This window comes from Dreissena polymorpha, chromosome 4 (genome assembly GCF_020536995.1).
Source record: "Dreissena polymorpha isolate Duluth1 chromosome 4, UMN_Dpol_1.0, whole genome shotgun sequence".
In the NCBI taxonomy this organism is placed as follows: domain Eukaryota; kingdom Metazoa; phylum Mollusca; class Bivalvia; order Myida; family Dreissenidae; genus Dreissena; species Dreissena polymorpha.
Window position 1 is genome coordinate 21,065,817 of NC_068358.1, and position 19,637 is coordinate 21,085,453.

The 19,637-nt window shown below is 35.8% G+C and overlaps 1 protein-coding gene across 2 annotated transcripts; it reads left to right on the forward strand.

The window, feature by feature from the left end:
- Positions 1 to 215: 215 nt before the first annotated feature.
- LOC127877879 (tolloid-like protein 2) lies at positions 216 to 17,173 on the forward strand. 2 transcript variants are annotated; one of them, XM_052424191.1, is made up of 10 exons: positions 216 to 402; positions 1,592 to 1,726; positions 2,173 to 2,307; positions 9,339 to 9,460; positions 9,715 to 9,934; positions 10,869 to 11,006; positions 14,341 to 14,448; positions 14,887 to 15,055; positions 15,609 to 15,718; positions 16,375 to 17,173. In XM_052424191.1, exons 1-10 carry the CDS (start codon positions 279 to 281, stop codon positions 16,398 to 16,400), a joined length of 1,287 nt encoding a protein of 428 aa, XP_052280151.1. In that variant the 5' UTR covers positions 216 to 278; the 3' UTR covers positions 16,401 to 17,173. The 2 variants fall into 2 exon arrangements, with proteins under 2 accessions (XP_052280151.1, XP_052280152.1); XM_052424192.1 differs by lacking the exon at positions 216 to 402 and having other exon boundaries at positions 1,532 to 1,726; positions 16,375 to 17,171.
- The last annotated feature ends 2,464 nt before the right edge of the window (positions 17,174 to 19,637 follow it).

The window sequence follows — 19,637 nt, forward strand, 5'->3', positions numbered from 1 at the left end:
CACATGACGGTCGAAAGGTAATAAGTAAAAGACTGAATTAATAAACACTCAAACTGATTTAAGATAATAGCTGATCAATAAGTTTTTCTTCGAATTTGAAAAACCGGAATAAGGCATAGAGGCAGTTTCCGGTTGTCTATATATAAAAGATATATTTTCGAATTCACTCACGTTCGCCATCTATCAAGCCTCACAACCAATTGACATATCATTGTTAGAGTCGTGTTAAACAGCAAATTTCTATATGATCGTTCACGGATGCAATTCCCTAAATTATAATGATGATGTGTTTTTGGATTTGGGTTAACACCAGAACAGAATGCAATGTTTTCACAATGCATACACTTCAAACGACAACTTTGTTTTTATTCGGATTTCTTTTTTATTCATGCACAAGCGCAGGTATGATTTCAAATTTCTTGATTTTTATTGGAACTTGTGTCCTTTTCATGACGATGAAGTTAACGATGATATTTATTGCTCTGTGTTAATAATGAATTTTCAATAAAGCGTTTGTACTATTATTCTAAAGTTTGTTTTAGATAAACACATTCTTCAGACAGCCGTCGATGGCCTAGTGGTTTACGTGTCAATTAATTAATAAAATGCAATCCGTGTTAATATTTTTAAAGTAAATTTGTAAATGCCACTTAATAGAGAGATATATTTAGATATTCGCCTCTAAAGCGGCTCGTTAGAAGGTATCGCATGTTAGTGCGCGTTTAATCGACTAAATAAGATGCATCATTTATTAAACGAAATAATTCGCCTTATGTATATTTTATATGTGTTATTTACATACGCCGGCTTTTAATATACTAATTTTTCATAAGCCAAACTGATTTGACTGATTGCTTGTCGCTTTTGGATATGATAGCATTATAGTAGAAGAACAGATGTAGAAGGTTTATAAATTATTCAAGTGAACATAATTTCAACAAACAGTAATTGGTAACTGAGATCATATTAATGTACAAACATGTACATGTTTGAATGCGGTATACTATCTTCTCGTTTACAGTGCTGTCGAGTGACTAAGTAGACATGTTATGGTGTTATCTTTCAATCAAATCGAAGCAGTGCAAGTCAAAATAAATAGATAATTGGAATAAAAATTATCCTAGTTGTACTCATAGTTTTGTCATTGAATCGCACTATAAGACTTTATAGTAACACACATGATATATAAACTAAGGGCACAAAAATACGACATAAACTGTATTGCAATAAATTGCGATAAAGTAAATCCGTATTGGAATACGCATGGAATATAATAAATACAATACGAAAAGAAATTGAACAATAGTTGTATTCTGTTTGAATATTTTTAAGTCAATTGTTACCTTAAATGAGCAAACAATAGTTTTTCTTGCGTTTCTATGCGACCTGGTTATTTAAAAGACTTAATATCGTGTTCCTATTAAAAATATGTTTCAAGTTTACATGAAACGGAGAGTAACTTGATTCATTTTTCCTATTTCCTTGCGCCTTATTAGAATATGGAATAAAGAACAAATCATAATCATTATACTCGATCGCAAAAAATTTCATACCATTCGAATAACCCGAATTTCCACGTGTTTGTTTTCAGACTGCCCACTCGGAAGTTACAGCAAAAATTGTTCCAAGCTATGCCATTGCCGCGTGGGCCCATGCGACGGAATTACGGGTGCATGTGGGAATGGTGTCTGTAAAGATGGATGGAAAGGAATAGCGTGTAATGAAAGTAAGTTGTAAATGGTGTTTGAACCCTAAAACCCACGAAGAAATCAAATATCTCATACATGTATATGCAAATGATAAAAGTAGTGTATATTATAATATTCTAAAATATATCAGACAGATAGACAATTTTACATTATTTCACGTGCAAAGATATATATATAAACACAAGGTAGCGTCCGCATATAATACTCTAAAATCTGTATATATATATTCGGATACATTATTGAAGCATATTAATGAAATAGAAATAGACAGCGTTAGTGTAGTTAATTTAAATGAATTATTGCATTTGAAAGGACAATATGCGAAGATAAGCTTCTTAAATTTTTATAATTTTATTTAAAACACGATTTGGAATTAACGCATTACTGATAATTTGTATCTTCTATCTTGTTGCCAGACGAAACACATGTCACTTAGGTTACCAAATTGAGTGTTTATTGTCAGCGTGTCCAATGGAAAGTTACAGCGTAAACTGTTCCAAGCAATGTCATTGCCTTCGGGGCCCATGCGACGGTGTTTCGGGTGAATGTGATAAAAGTGGCTGTAAAGACGGATGGACAGGAATAGCGTGTAATGAAAGTAAGTTTTAAATTACTATTAAATAAAAACAAACAAACGAACATAGCGAAATCCTCATGGATGTAAATAACAAAATGTAGCGTCGTCATATAAGATTTAAGAAACTTTCAACATATTGACCTCTTTAGATTCGTGCATGTGAACTTATATGTATGAACGCATATATTATGTACAATGATTTGATTTTGGGATTGAATTTGATATAAGTTTTAATGCGGATAAATCGAGAACTCGCATGTACAACGCGACTTATATACACAGTCGCATTATCCTAGCAAAACGCGTGGGCTTTAGCACTTGATTACAGAATAAAAATGTGATGTGCAGAGAGCGTTTAACTAATAACTTTTAGTTATACAACAAATACAACAACAGCATTTATTCAGCAATAAAGCTTATGCAAGCTCATAGCCTACATTATATATGAAATTATACAACTTAAAAGTAATGGTAGAAGATAGAAGTTGGGCGATAGTGTAATGAACTGGTTAACATACACATGTAGTAAGTTATGAAGGAAATACGTAATTGCATGTAATATTGCAACTGCAAATCTTATATTTACGTATTCACTTAAAAGACACACAATTTAAAGAATTTGCACAATACGAATGTTATATATGGCTGTGTCTGAATAACTACAATGTTAAGAATCTTATTTATGTGGAATATTTAAATACATTATTTTTGAAATGTAAGTAAATCACGTTATGCACAGTTTCATCATATTATTCTACAATTCTTTTGTGACTATGTTATGAGATATATAACATACACAAAAATAGTTGTATAATAATATGATGAAACTGTGCATTACGTGATTTACTTACATTTTAAAAATAATTTATAAAAAAATCCGCGTGAATAAGATTCTAAACATTGTAGTTATTCAGACACAGCCATATATGTAGTAACGATATAACTTGCCGGGTCATTCATGTAGGTATATATGAATAAGCTTTAAAGTCTATCAGACACCCTATTATTTATTCAAACAGAATTAAACTGGCGTTTTCGTACTTAAATATAAATTGCATAAACCAAAGTTAACCGCATATATATTAACAGTATTGTCAATGTAGGTTGCCTATTAAACATATTTAGTGCAGTACATTTGTTCTTAATGTAAATTAATGATAACGTTGTTAATTTTGCGCGAGGGAAACAGGAACCAGTCTCATATTTAATTTTCAAAGCAAATAAGAAACTGACATGTGCCTTAAAAAATCAAATGAATTAAAGAATGCTACATATCTATGAAAATTATTTCAAATGCCGGTTCGATAGAAAATTGTAGTGAAATGCACCTGAAATAGTTCACCTAGATAAATCTGCAGTTGTAAAATTCATCTCTCAGGATGAAATAAGATCGTCACCGAAGTAAAAAAGCAAAACAGTAAAAGAACACATTTTTTCCTCGGAAACAGGAAAGCACACTGGGTCTCGGTGTTATTCGCGTCTGACATGGCAATCGGTCGGAACGGTCTCATAACGGTTCGGTCATTTTACAACATTCCTCCCCATTTTATAGTCTTCCCTCCATGTTTGAAAGATTCTGACCTCATGCCCACACATTACCCTTGTTCATGACCCAGCCCTCGTCTGACCTGTTACTCATTAATAAGCATGGGTCAGACAAACCCCATTTTTCTAAATGAAAAATCCCTGGCACGCATTAAATTGGTTAACCAGACCACTCAATACAACATAGACCCGACTTAAATCTCTTCATCATCATTTGACTAGATTTTGGCTCATATTTAACCCTCTGCCCACATTTCCCCATACCATACAACATAGAACACAGTGCGGGATCCTGTCACCTGTTCCATGGTTTGACCTTGCTCCTAAATCATATTAATGACCACAGGATCCCATTGAAGTCCTACCTTATGCGTGCCACACCCAAATCCGTGCTGGCCCTACAACTGACCGCATCTAGCTCAACCTCGAACAATGTCGGCCATAAAATTGACCGCATCTAGCACAACCACTAACAATGTCGGCCATAAAACTGACCGCATCTCGCACACCCTCAGTAAATATCGGCATTAGAACTGACCACATCTAGATCAACAACGAACAATGTCGACCATAAAACTGTCCACACACCCTCAGTAAATGCCAAGACATCATTCTACCCCAGGACCGAACATTTGGATCCGTACCCACCACAACACGCTCTGAAACCACATTACATGATCTCCCAACAATAAGCCGAACAGGGTCTGACCTCATGCGTACACAAGCCTTTTAGACCCAACATTCGGATCCACCGACCACACACCAAAACCACATTACATGATCGCCCAACAAGAGGCCGGAAAGGTTCGTACCTCATGCGCACACACTCCTTTTAGACTCAACATTCGGATCTTCCCACAACATACCAATACCACATTATATGATCTCACAACAATATGCCGGAAATTTTCTGACATGCGCACACACTCCTTTTAGATCCAAGATTTGGATCATTCCGTCACGCCCCAAGACCACATAACATTATCTTCGCACTTCAATCAGTGTCGGCCAGACAACCGTCCGCACTTTGCACTAACACAATGGTTCGATCCCAAATTCGCATAATGCCCCTTTCCAGCGCTTGACCCCTTACAATGTCCCACAACTCCCTCACCCTCACCTCCTTGTCTACCGCACTGTCCAACATTCCACCGGAGTACTCAACCTCGGAGGAGAGCCGAACATTATCAGCACTCTCCGCCTGCCTAGACTCCGGTAACACTTCGACCGGAGCTTCCGCCTCCACCTCTGAATCAGAGATTACGATGGCCTCTCCAGCTAGGTTATGTTCGGCCTTGCAATGTTCTCCTTACATAACACACGACCCTCATCCAATCCAATGTTTACTTTGGGATAACATCAATACTAAACCCAGCACTAACATAACACCATTCCAAACCCATCAAGCATTCGCACACACTACTAATTTGACATCTGAAGCCCGGTTCATATCATTATTTCATTTCACATCGACGTTTAGTGCCGACAACTAGGTAGGTTTCTTGTTACATAATGATAAACAATATTCACATTTTAACAAATATTCCATACAATTTCCAACTCACAACTTTAAACAAAGATAGGTGACAATAATTTTTCAGGTATGGTTCTCATTTTTTCTGAACGCTAAATGTGTAATCACGCCTTTCACCAATTACACCTCAGCATTCATGGTCCACTATAAAGGACATCATTACAATTGACAGTATTTCTAAACCCATACTCTACCTTTTCAACTTGTGTGTACTTTTCGAAAAAGAAAGGTTGCAAAGGATTTGTTCTCTTGTATTTAATATCATGATTGTCCGACAAGCAATGGACTGCAGAGTAACTGAAAGATTAGACGAAAAATGGCATTCTCCTTACAATCAACCCCGCCTTGCCTGTACCTTTGTAGACATAGACAGGAAATCCTCGACGACTGGTTTTCGGAACTTACCCCGATACAGGCACTAACACCTTCTCTACCAATAACCAGATTTGTCGCCTGGACCACGCCACGCCAACCAAAACTCTGGGCAAATAAATTGTCCTTCAATTCTGGCCCGCACAGCTTGAGTAGTGCGGCCATTACTCTCCGCACACAGGACACTCCCGGACCCTCTTCTGTTCTTCCCTCCCTTCATCCTGTTGAGACCGCGACCTGTCACTGGTCTCCAACCCTACTTCCTCCTCCGTACGCCTGGTCCGGCACTCACTACGGTCCATACGTACGATCCCCCCGCCACCTCAAGTACATGCCAGTTGATACCGACCTTTTCTCCCTCAGCTACAGGCCAGTTAATATCGACCTGTTATACCATTTCAACAGACCTAACATGCCCTACACGCACCCTCTTCCTCAGTGACTCCCACGCAACTTCCGTGGAACCACTCCTCACATACGCCACATGCAATCATAAAAAGCCATTGTCAATTCCCCTACACAAGTCTACAACTCTCTAGCTCACGAACCTCCCGTACAGGGAAATTATACAGTTTACACATACTCAGTTTGTCATGATTCAGTCGGTCGCGATTCACATTGAACTTGCTCTCTTTCAAGCTCGTCAAACATTCATTATCAGATGGATCAGTGCCGTGTATGAGCCATTCCTGAGTAAATCGGAAATCGCTCACTTCCTTCACCACAACAAACCCCCTCGAACCCCGAAGCATATCCTTTTTCTTTCATAATCCCCTTTCTTGTGCCATATGTACCACCTGGCCACTTAAACCCAAGGTGGCCTCCACTCCGTCAATAGTGGTATCATGTTTTTGCACCATCCACTCGCGCACTTGTTCCAACACCGGAAGCTTTTCCGGTAACTGAGCAACTACCCGGTCCAAAACCAAAGTGTCCTCAGTTGCCGTATCTTTTACAGCCTGTATTGCAAGGTCGTTTACACTTAAATTGATACGGGACGTTGAGCCAGACCGCATCTGCCTGATTATCACAGATACGCACTGATCGTTTTGGATACTGTTTGGACATTCTTGTTTTAAGTACCCCGTCTTGTTGCAATTAAAACATTGCAGCCTGACTGGAGATGGGGATAGACTTCTTGTGGGCCTTGCTAAAAGCTAATCAAGCTTCTCCATACAGATCTGTCCATCTTCTTCTCTAACATGTCCACCTTTCTTTCGAAGGCCACCAGCCTATCTACAAGCATACCTTGCGAGACCAATTTCTCCCCTGCCACATTGAACTGTCCTGCACACTCCACTTTCCGTAACAATTTTTGGTCGATACATAGTGCCATGAGTGAAAACGTCCCACTTCAGCTAGTCAATAACCTGTTCTATGGACACTGGCTTCTGATTTATTACTCTCTCTCCAGCCTCTTCCTTTTTCGCAACCATGAATAATCTTAATATAGATTTCTGCATCACATAATCCTCCGATAAGTCCCTATATGCATTGCCAGCCAGGGTATAATCCCTGTCGGTCCAGTCATCCACAGACTCAACCTCCCCTGCCCTGCACTTGACCATTGCCATTTCCAGCAATTCGTAGTCACACAACCCGCTAATGTCCACCTGCGATGCAGGTAACACCGGTGGCGAGGTTTCACGCCCCGACTGTACTTGTGGTTGCATATATGTTAATTGTGGTTGGATACTTGAATCAATATATTGAATCTGACCGCCCACTAACATATTATGCAGCTGTCCCCCTTGTGAGACCGGCACCTGCTTCATTCCAGCGCAATGGCATGGTACTGTACAGGATACATCTCATGTCCCACAGGCATCGGAGTCACATCCTGGTACTGACCTGACTTCGCACCATGTGTGAGCTGGAACTGAACAGGCTTTTCCTCCTGTGCTATGGCATGGTACTGTACAAGGTACATGCCATGTACCACGGGCACCCGAGTCACCGCCCGGTATTGATCATAGTGCACGCCATTTGTGAGCTTGCAATGAACAGGCTGTGCCTCCAGCGCCATTTCCTGATTTTATACAGGGTACACCCCATGTGCCACGGGCATCTGAGTCACCACCTGGTTTTTACCCGTCTCAACCCCATGGATCACTGACATAAGCGCCACTGCTGATATTGCACTGGCTGTGCCTCCCATGCCACTTGAGTCGATGTCGAGGCCCGATCACGCACATACTTCTCCACTGACCCCTGCTCGGCAAGTCAAGTTACTAGCCCTCTAGCCTCTCCATACCACCCCCCTCCTCATAAAACCTACGCTCGATATCATGCTTAGAAACAGATGTACTGAACCCAAACATGACTTACATCCGATGCAAAGTAGATGTAACAATTGTAAATTTGAAGAAATGTCCCTTCATCGTGAACATTGGATAATTAAAATTATTATTTGAGCTTATTATAGGGACTACGTTATATCCAATATTTTGTCGTGAAAAAGCTACAAGTTGGACAACCCCTGTAGTGAAAACACTAGAATGAGACTAATGTAACACAGGTTTTCCAAATCAATGAATCCTAGTACTCCTGTTTTAAAAATCTAGTGAGACCCCTGATATTAATATTACAGATTGTTGCTAATATCTCACAGCAATAGACTTATATAATATGCACAAGCCACACACTTTCAAGCGTGCAGACAGAGAAAATACTTTCAAACTAATTTAAACTTTAAATTGGCATTGAGTGTAAAAACACACACACATACAATATGGCATATGATTTCATTATCAACACAACACAATTTGGTAATGGTTTACAAGTACTAAACCTCACTTGTAGTGAAATTACTGGTTTAAAAAAGTTATCTATTTGAGCATATCACTACCTAAAAAGACGTGCCAGAAAGTGTGTCTAGGTAAGTATATTCAAAATATTTGAAGGTCTCAAAATATACCGCTGATCTGCACGAACAAAACAGTAGCATTCTGTACGCTTACAGGGCGCTACAGTTGGACTCACTTCGGGGTATTACTCGTAACTTGCTATTTTAACCGAGTAAGGAACTGACATTGTCTTACTTAACAAAACACATTTGAATGAACAAAATAGTACTACCTATCACAGGTAGCTAGCGTGTGGCTATGATATTAATTAGTGAAAACATCATTTTGATTGATAAATAATCAAAATATAACAACAAATCAACTTTTCTGAAAAACAATTTCACTATCACACACACACACACACACACACATATATATATATATATATATATATATATATATATATATATATATATATATATATATATATATATATATATATATATATATATATATATAACAAGGTATTCAACTCAAGATCACCCGAAAACAGGGTGCATCGCTTTGGACAGCCATAACTTCATCAATTGTGCAGCGATTTCCATGAAATTGGTCTTATTCAGCGCAGAAATGAATTTCCTTTCTTGAAATGTACATATCTTGTATATTTCTACAAATTCTGGGTGAAATTTAATTTTATGTGAATTTAGTGAATTAAAGGTAAATACTAAATACTAATGATGAAATGCATTTTACTATAACACTTCAAAATGATCATGTTTTATAACATCCTTTCATATAACTTGCCTTTACAGAGTGTGGCGGGGTCCTGACCGATCCATATGGCGCCATCACGAGCCCCAATTACCCATGGAAATACAGCAGAAAAAATAATTGTACCTGGTTAATCAACGCACCAGAGGGAAGCCGGATAAATGTGCATACTTGGCATTTTAATTATTGTTCAATCAACAACTATTTTACAATTTAATAATGCATTACATTTTATATAGAAACTGGATCATAGTCTCATAACATTCGGCATTTCTAATTAATCTCACATTATTCATTATTATTATAGTGTTAGAATTACACGTAATAATTAATAATATGTTATTCAAGTTACAATAATTAAGTAGTACAAAGTTTACAACAATAAATTCACACTAATTTACCTGTCTCTTTTTTCAGGTGGACTTTACAGACTTTGAATTGGAGAAATGCAAATTTTGCGAATGTGACTACCTGGAGCTCTTCAACGGACCAACCCCCTCCTCTCCGCTTGTCGGGAAGTTCTGCGGTACACCTAATAGATTCAGGTCGCAGTCAAACTCTGTCCGTATTGTCTTCACCACAGACAACACCAATATTGCGAGGGGCTTTAGACTGACGTACACATTCTCCACGCAATGTATGACTCATTTTAAGAATGCTGTCTTATGCGTGTCGATTTAAATAAACCCCTTTTTCTACACGCTATTAATCTAATCTGCACGTCTTCATATATATTCTACCACAGCTCTTTCTATTATTACATCAATTGTTCTAATCTTTATTTTATTTTTTGTCTTAAAAGTCATGGGCACATATCTCTCACAACGCGGTTTAAGCGATTACTATGTAACTTTATGGATCATTCATGTAGTTATATATGCATAAGTATACTTTGGCCATCTCAAGCCTACCTTTTTGTTGCATCAAGTGTTGGTTCCATATCATTAAAATCGTTTAAAATAATATTTTTTCATATAAATATTTTCAAATGCATGTAATTCAATTTTTGAAATCCGAAACGCATTCCGAATTTTGTTAAAGGGATGTTAACAAAGTCTACCTACAAACAAACAGTTATTCAGCATTTTATGTAAATAATATGTCCTGTTTAAAGGCAGGAGAAAATTATGCTTCATAAACAACGTCTCATCATCCTTGTGAAATTCGTAGGCTTTGATACTTGACTACCGAATACAAACTACACCTTGCAGTGCTTTTTTTATATAATCTGAAAAACGTTTTCACTAAATTAAAACATATATTGAATGCTGTTTTTAGAATTCTATAATGGTTCAAATACTTCAGTATTTATCTTTGACAAGAACATTGATTGCATATCTCCAAGTTGAAACGGTGTATTTGGCTGATTGGGCGCTTATTAAATGTTTTGATTATTAAGCAGAATATAATGACAGCTAGAATCATTCCAAATTCGAAGACAGAATGTTCTTAAATGTAAAACTGCTTATGTTTGATATTAAGAAAGTACGAATGGTGTTTGTCGTACAACACAAGCATGATACATTTACGTACCAACAAATCATGAACACATCACACGTGCTTGTTACTAGACGACTGCGCACATGGAAGTTACAGCGTTAACTGTTCCAAGCAATGCCATTGCCTTGTGGGACCATGCGACAAAGTCACAGGTGCATGTGAGAATGAGGTCTGTGAAGACGGTTGGAAAGGAAAAGCGTGCAATGAAAGTAAGTTGTCAATTGTTGTAAAGAAAATAATCACATATGCATACATAAGATAAATAACGCACGCATATAACAATCTAAATATCTTACAATAGATTGACCATTTTACATGTAAACAGATATGTATGAGCAATTATAATATACAAAAGTATCGGGAATGATTTTGTTTATTACTTTATACTATTGTAATGCATATTAACAGTTTTTATTGCTATTATCGGTACGTAACTGCAAAGTAAGGACATCAGTGACTAGTGACTATCAGACAATGTCTTCAGAGTACTTATTAAACCAACTAGACGTTGGAACATTGGGGCTGTGCGAGTTTCTAAAAACATTTCTTTAAAATCCAGAGCAGTTTAAATATGAATATGCGCTTGTTCGACATCATATTTTGTATTATACCTTTCTTATTCAATAACGTCGTCAACCTTGACTGAACAGAGATGGCATTATTTAGTGCCTGTCCTTATTAATGTTCAGAAAGCTTTATCATCGTACAACCCCGACATTATGACAATACAATACACTTCTCATATTTTGTTTGAGTCTCCTGATATCAGGGAGTGGATCGTAAACAAGTAACTGGCGTGGTGTAAGTGAGAAAAATAGTGACTGTTGTTAAAAATGGCGGTTAACATGTGATTTTTTTAATGTTTTCGTCGGTATTTTTGAAAGGTTTGTACATTTACCATACTTATTCGACATTGTCCTTACGCGCAGGATGATCTACTGATATTCATTCAACCCCGGTATAAATCATTGTAGATGCATTATCAATATTAAACAAGTTATTGAAGACTTTATACGCAAATGCCTCGTTGTATACGATTGACACGGATCATTGTATGTGCAATTTTAGACTCTATATAATGGTTTCTCAGCAGTTTTCATGGAAAGGTGGATTCAAGAATCATCATAGCTAACCTTGTATTAGCACCAGGATGCTTCCAACAGGCAATCGCAATATATGCATCAAAATTCGAAAATTAAATCCCATTTCCATAACTGTTGAGCACAGTACCCCCACTTCCAGTAACTGGTGTTTATACAAAAACCCACTAGGTATGTGTACATAAAAACTAGGCTCGAAATCACCAACGTTTAAGTCTGATATATAGACTCAGACTTAAAAAAATAATCGAGATATCATTTTATGTACAATACGTATCATAAAACATCAAATTTAATATAATGAGATTTACACAAATACCACTTTTCATTCATTAAGCATGATTTGATATAATTGATTCAAAATCTTAGTCTATATTTTAGCCTTTCAACGTTTGTGAATACAGGCCTTTGTGCGGTTACCATCCAATTCCTCAAAACTTAGCTTTCTGCGTTTAAAGATACCATCGTTCAGACTACAGATGACTACTTATAATTCTTTTAATTTTAGTGAATTATAAAAAAAGGGTCAAGGGACTATGCTATTGGATCGTTGACTTGTAGAAATGAATTGAACGCAATTAAGGCTTACCGTGTTTTGATATTGTATTTGAATGTTTTTCTATCTTTTTAAAATTTGCTGCTTATCAACATGACAAAGTATATAGTTAACAATACACTACACTTTTACTATTATGAGCGATAATAAACAAGAAAAGAACATGCACACATATGTCTATTCGTTTTTGAAAGCGTTTTATTTGTTAATTGTATTAATGAGTCGCTGACAGTATGGCCACGCATCGTATTTTAATCTTAAATACCTTCAGATCACATTGGTCATGGCTTTTGGCAATTGAGGTAAAATTTGAGTGTTGTATTGGAAAAATCTATAAAATTGGATAAATTGCTCGAATGTATTTATCATCTTTATTTTTTCTTGCGTGATGCATATGTTAAACTGGATTAATTGACATGTTTGCAATAATTAAATTTATTGATACTTTACAATGTTAAACCGAAGGGAGAAGGAACATACGTATTATCACACCAGCGTCTATATGGATATTAAGTCGTATTCCTTTAACTGGATCCAGCATATAAATTGATGTGCATTTTATAAATATAATATAAATATTGTGTATTATGAATATACGATGCGTGATCCATTCAGAGCTTAGATTTGTTTTAGTTTTAGTTTAAACCTACTTTTTTGCTGGATTGCATCGAAAGCCTAAGGCTTATTTGAAACGCTGTCGAGTCCGTTTCCTGGGACTATAACCAGTACCTGTTGTGTATTGGGTTTTGAGCATAGATTGAGTTCTAGATTGTAGTAGTAAGCTGTAGACTAATAGCTCGGAATAAGTCCTTAATCTCTGAAAGGATTTCAATAATTTTTTGAACAACTCTACGACGTATTAAATTATGTCCAACATCGCGAAGAGTGCATCGAGGCTCTCTCTGCCCTGGTATTTGCATGCATAGATACGCCTTGAATGGATGCCTATAAGTTAAACAGTGCTCCTTTGGTATCAATGTTGTATAAACCGACTTCACATAGGAGTAATAATAATGATATAAAATAAGTGCATTCCTATTCATACTGAACAGAAAAGATTCACACATGTTTGTAAGTCTTATTTGTAACGTTCTCGAGTCCTTTTCCTGGGCATATAACCAGTACTTGGTGTTTTTGTGGAAGATCTAGAGAACGCTCCCCGAGTGGGTATCGAACCCGTGACCTCCCGATCGCTAGTCGGACTCCATATCCATTACGCCTCGGCGAACTTATTTTTAAAACTATACATGATTTTTATTCAACTATTTTTTAAAAATCATTTTTCATATTTTCAAACATTATATTCCTCTTTATTACGCAGTTGTTATTATAGTAAAAAAACGTTATGGACAGTTATCTTTCGTAGCGCTCGGATAGTTTGTAACTGTTTGAACCATATTTTTAGATTTAAAATCTTGGTAATTTATTTTTTGTCTAAAGACAGGTTTTTTATCTTAAGATATTTGATAGTATATGAAATTTACGCCACTATTTTTTTCTGAATAAAAACAAAGTCGAAAAACACCTGATGTTTGGTTTAAAAACTTTACAATACAATCAATACAACTATTAGACGACCCATACTTATGTTTTCATATACAATATTTATACGCTATTTCAGAAGTAAGTACTTCAATTATTTTGCTGTAAAACGAATCCCTATAAACTGATCAATTAAAGGTATTAGTAGCACAGCAATAAGCATTTTCACAATTAAGAAAACAAATTGAACTTTAACACACTTTTTCCGTTCAATTTGCGAAATATGTGGACTCATTTGTTTACATACCTGAAAGGTTTACATTACTTTTGTCCTGATGCTTGCTATTCTTAATGACTAGATTGTCCAATGTACTTCTTTGATTTCTGACTCCATTATGTTTACAGCAAAAGAAACCACTGCCGCCAAGCCAAGCACGACAGACACAATCAGCATCCCGACCACAACAACTACTATCCCAACAAGAAACACAGCCTCTGGGACGTCTCCTACTAGTATAATTGATACATATTATTTGTATTGTAAATCTGGTTGAAGTTTGAAAGACAAACCTAAACAAATATTGTTTGTACACCCATGATATTGAATACAATACAAAAAGTAAGATATATATCAATCAATTTAAGGTTGACGAGAAATATCAAAACATAATATCACTTGGAAATCAACGTGTTACTTACAAAACCATCTAGCGATACGGAACAATATTGTAACACATTATACTCCATATTTTAGATTCATTTGTCTTGCAAATAATATATTGTCTCAATTACGCGAAGTTGTACTTATGAAAATTCTTTTAATTTTATTTCTGTTCTTCAACCCCATACTCTTTGATCATTTTTTTTATTTATGTTGAGTTTCTTCTACCGTTGCCCAGTTTGAAAATATGCATCCCGCACCAATGTTGAGATCTTATATGTATGTTGCAGCCCATGTATCTATTTTTACAACGGAGCGTCAACATAGCCATTCTGAAGATTCTGAGAAAACGCATAACCCATTATTTGCTGCAACTGTGACTCTTTCTTCGGTCCTCGGCGTTGTGCTTGTCGCTGTTATAATATGTATTGTGGTGTTCATCAGAAGACGACATCGCCAGTATGTATACAGATTGTTGATATATAATCAAACTTCTCAGGGTTATCAGTTTCGATCCAATCAATTGAATTATCATCATGACGAACCTACATTCAGATAAATACTTCTATTATTTGCATGCATCATCAACAGTACTATCAGTGCGATCTGAATAGCAATTAGGTGAATTTGATTAAATGGTCGCACTCCTTTGTAGTAGAATGAATTGCTTATATAACATATGTAGCGATATTTTTATCAAAGAATTGATTATAAAATACACACCATATTCCGTCTTTATTATGTCACATATACGCTGATATTTTTCCGAGTTAAATATGATTTGATTTAACGAAGAGCACATTCATATATATTTATGTTTGTTATCAGAAAACTATTCTGAATGATACCAAGTCATGCTGATTGATGTAATGCCAATTAATTTAAACATTATGTCAATTAATGTAACTGCAGTGTACTCCAAATGCAACCGAAACTTATTAAACAAACACGTTAAGCTTAACGTATGTTCCACACAATTTACTGTAAAGGCAGATATATCTGAATTTTAAAGATCTACTGGAGGGACCACTGCTAATACAGAATCGTCTCCACAACAACACTACGACGACTTGTTAACTTCCAGGGACCCTGGCAACTATGACTACCTTCAAATGCCGACCTGTGAGTAAAACGCCATTCCGTGGCTTTTCTGGTATTAATGTTATTGGTATTTTATGCCTCTACACTTATATCTACACGCGTGCTTATTGATATTAAAACCTTGGAAGTACTTTGTATTAAACATCCAATGGTATATACCATATAAACACCATACGATATCAAATACATACATATATATGCATATTTTGTAAAGAAAATTGTGTTACGATTGAAGTCATCGAACTTTAAAAACGTTAATATTACGTGTATATAAGCAAACCGGTACAAACACATAATTATATTAAATTAAAGCGAAACAACAGTATATATATATTATGCTGCAAAGTACCTGAGCTACGAAAAATATATAAAATATACTAAAAAGCGTCCCGTAATATGGCCGGTTGTCTTTAATCGTTGTTTCCGTACGTTGGGCACAGTGTAGTATACTCAATAGTACCTGGATGTACTTTTAAGTAGTACCTGAACCGACAACGACCATTGAGCATTAGAAAAAAAACCTTAATATTCCACTGATTATATCGAAACTAAAGTTTAATGACAAATACTCTTTATAGAACAATCACTTCCAAACATGGTTCCATCCGAAAGTGTATTTCGATATAAAAAATAAAAATATATAATAAATAAATCAACCAATAAATATTACATTCCAGGTGGCCAGCAGGGATGCACAAACTAAAATATTGCAGTTGCGAACATTCCTTTGACGAATGGACTTGGTCAAAAGAATATGCGTAGGGATTGTTCGCGTTCAGTGTAAACTTTTGTATATAAAAATATTCGCTTTTGAAATATGTCATGGCTACATTTAATTAGCATGTTTGCAATGTTTTAACTCACATTTTAATGAAGCTGTTTTCTTAGATGTGTATGATTTTACCAGATCTCGAAATTGATACTATAAACGAAAAATAAAATAAAAAACCACTTGCGAGTTTCTTGACCGAGCAAATGTATCGCTCTAAACAAGCACTAAACATAAATAAACGCATGTAAACACACCAATCTGATATCAAAACCACTTCTGAAAGTTCTACCAGCCTAGCATAGAAACTCGCATGGCCAACACCAGGCGCCGGTAACTTCAACATTAGAAGGTCAGGCAAAATACTTAACCAACAACACCTACCAACATCTTGTCATCCCAAAAGCTGATGAAAAGTGTGAAACCTGTTGTTGTTTGTTTTACCTAACGCAAAAAGAATTAGTCTCAAAGGAGAGTGTAGTTCCCATGATTTTGTTTCGCAAGGACGAGTTCCAGAACATTGAATTGCTGATAAAATATCAAATGACAATTAAAGCAAGACGTGATTGTTCTGGATCAACGGGACAATGGGTGAAGCAATACAAAATAATGTCAAAAGAAGTCACATGTATCAGCTCATTAGTGGACTTGACACGGGATTTTTCAAATGCCATTACTTGTATGTGAAGACTTTTATAGTGAGGTTATGAAGGAATTAATATTTACGTGTTATTTGGTGCACATCATTTCTAGAAAAATAAGCATTTTTGTGAAAACTCGTCTTTCAAAACAATATGCAAATACATTGAAAGATTTATTTCGGGCAGAGGATAACTTGTATTTCAATGTAGGGTGTTCACGGAACAAGCATAAATAAAATTAAAAGTTGAATAAGTATAACTTGTGTCTGCAAACATTGGGTTTAAAGTTGATCTCAAATGTTGATGTACGTTCGGATGCTCTGAAATATAATCGTACCATAACTTGTGTGTTTAGTTGTATTCTTAATGAATGAATTTGTAGAATACAAAGTAAATGGGGAGCGGTTTACTCGAATCACCATTGAGGTATGTTTGTTAGTACGTCTGTCTGTAGACATGCCAGATGTTCTGGTCGTACGTTACAAATGGTATGCGTTACACCCCATTATCAACTTTTTATAACATCCAGTTATTACGACACGTGGTGTCGGGGATTAATGTCGCCATTGGGGTAAACTGTAGTTTTCAGGTCAATCAATACGTGGCGCAAGTAAGTAACCTTTTATAACTATTGTGAGTCCATAAATAAATGAACAAGTTGTTTTGTTCGATTTTCAGAAGTATTCTTGCGTGAACAATTTAAGCAATTCTAAACTATATATACCCCAGTTATCATGGAGTTAATGTGTGAGTCAGCAAATGATGTCACAAGATATCATATCGGACTATAAACCTGACCTCTAAACTGTTTAAACTCAAATATGATTGAAAGTACAATACATACAAGGATAATTAGTGTGGCATCCAGTTGCCTCAGCATGACAGATACGTTATCAGCGCGAGTTTGGTTCACACAAGGGATACATTTGTTGTGAAGCTCTTTGTAATATTTATAGAGTATATCAAGTATAACATTATGTGATATTTATTTTATTTTCTAATTCTAGTATGTGGTCCTACACTCATCACAAGCAATTATTGTACACTTGCGATGAAATATATAAAATAAATTAAAATCACAATCATAGTTATTTTAGTCAATAATTTAGACACTCTTCATGGGCAGGTTTGTTTAAACAAAGCCATGAAAAATATAATTAAAATACTAAAATAATGATTTTGGTGGTAGTGAGGTTGGTCAACTTTGAGGGCAAAACTAGTCGCAGACTTTTACGATGACAAAGGTTAAGAATCGTGAGGGGTAATAAGCTTTGTGCGCTATGTATGTTTTTGCGTTTATATGACTAAAGCATTGCATAAACTACAGTTAAAATATAATACTTGTCAAACCTTTTTTCAGATTTTCACAAAAATTACGCGATTTTTTATTTGCAATATATTTCTCAAAATAAATTATCCATTGTGTCAACACCCCAGGAAACCCGATACGCTGTGAGCAGTGTAATACCATGTGAGCAGTGCTCGTTATTTTATCAGGAACTAACATAGGGTAAGTCAATTGGAAAAACAATTTTTCAAAGTCCAATTTGAAACAACTGTGTATCAGCATTGATGACAAAGATATTGGCTTACATGTAGCAAAAGTCCTGACAAATTTTGTTAAAATGAGCGAAATGTGGCTCCCTGAAGAAGAAGATCGGGAAAAATGGGCCATGCTCAGGCATTTAGGGGAGAAAATCTGCTTTAATTTGCAAGCCACTACAATAATTAAAGGATTTATACAAAGTCTCACATGTCTGCCATAACCTCTCAGCTGGGTTGCTCCAGAAAACTATTTCTTCTGGAGAAATTTGCATTTTTAATGAGCATGTTGGGAAAACATGGATACCATCTGGAGAAGACCAGGAAACCTTATATGAACAGTGAATTTATAATTCTTTTTATGGCATTTATAAACGTTTTTATTTCAAGTAGAGAAGGCTAAGTGGGCTTTTAAAACATTTGACAAAACAGCATTTTTGGTCGATGATGTCGGTGTCTAAAGTCAGCGTTGGAGATTGTTGCGTGGTGCCGATGAACATATGATGATGTTTTCCGTATTCAGAACTTAAATCTCTAGAAACATATGGCCGAACTGCGGCGCTATAATGTTAATATAAAGACTATACTGATATTATTCGCTGACTTAATTTATGCAACAACCGATCTTGAAATTTATTTATTTAATAGTATTATGTTGTGATCGAAAAGGTAAAAAGTTGTATACTCATATAAGCGAACAAAAGTGTAAATACCGATTGTAGTAGATGCGGTGTTAGCAAAGCGACATGAATAAAACACATTCAGTGCCGTCTTTAAAGTCTTAAACAGAAGTAACATTTCTTTCTGAATTTTTATCAGAAATCTATGATACGTTTTAATACACATTAATTTAATAAGTTATTTGAAAATTCTTAAAATTCATATCTGGGTTTGCTTCTATAAACACATCCTAAAGATAAGGTATGTAGGTTTCGTTACCTCAAGACAAGAAACCATGCCATATACAGAAAATTTGCGCTTTAAAAAA

What these genes read in the sequence shown, in the direction of transcription:
- LOC127877879 (XM_052424191.1), top strand. Translation starts at nt 279, where the DNA reads ATGATGATGTGTTTTTGGATTTGGGTTAACACCAGAACAGAATGCAAT. An exon ending in AGGAATAGCGTGTAATGAAA is followed by an intron (nt 2,308 to 9,338) that starts GTAAGTTTTAAA and finishes TTGCCTTTACAG; the next exon opens with AGTGTGGCGGGGTCCTGACC. An exon ending in GTACACATTCTCCACGCAAT is followed by an intron (nt 9,935 to 10,868) that starts GTATGACTCATT and finishes GCTTGTTACTAG; the next exon opens with ACGACTGCGCACATGGAAGT.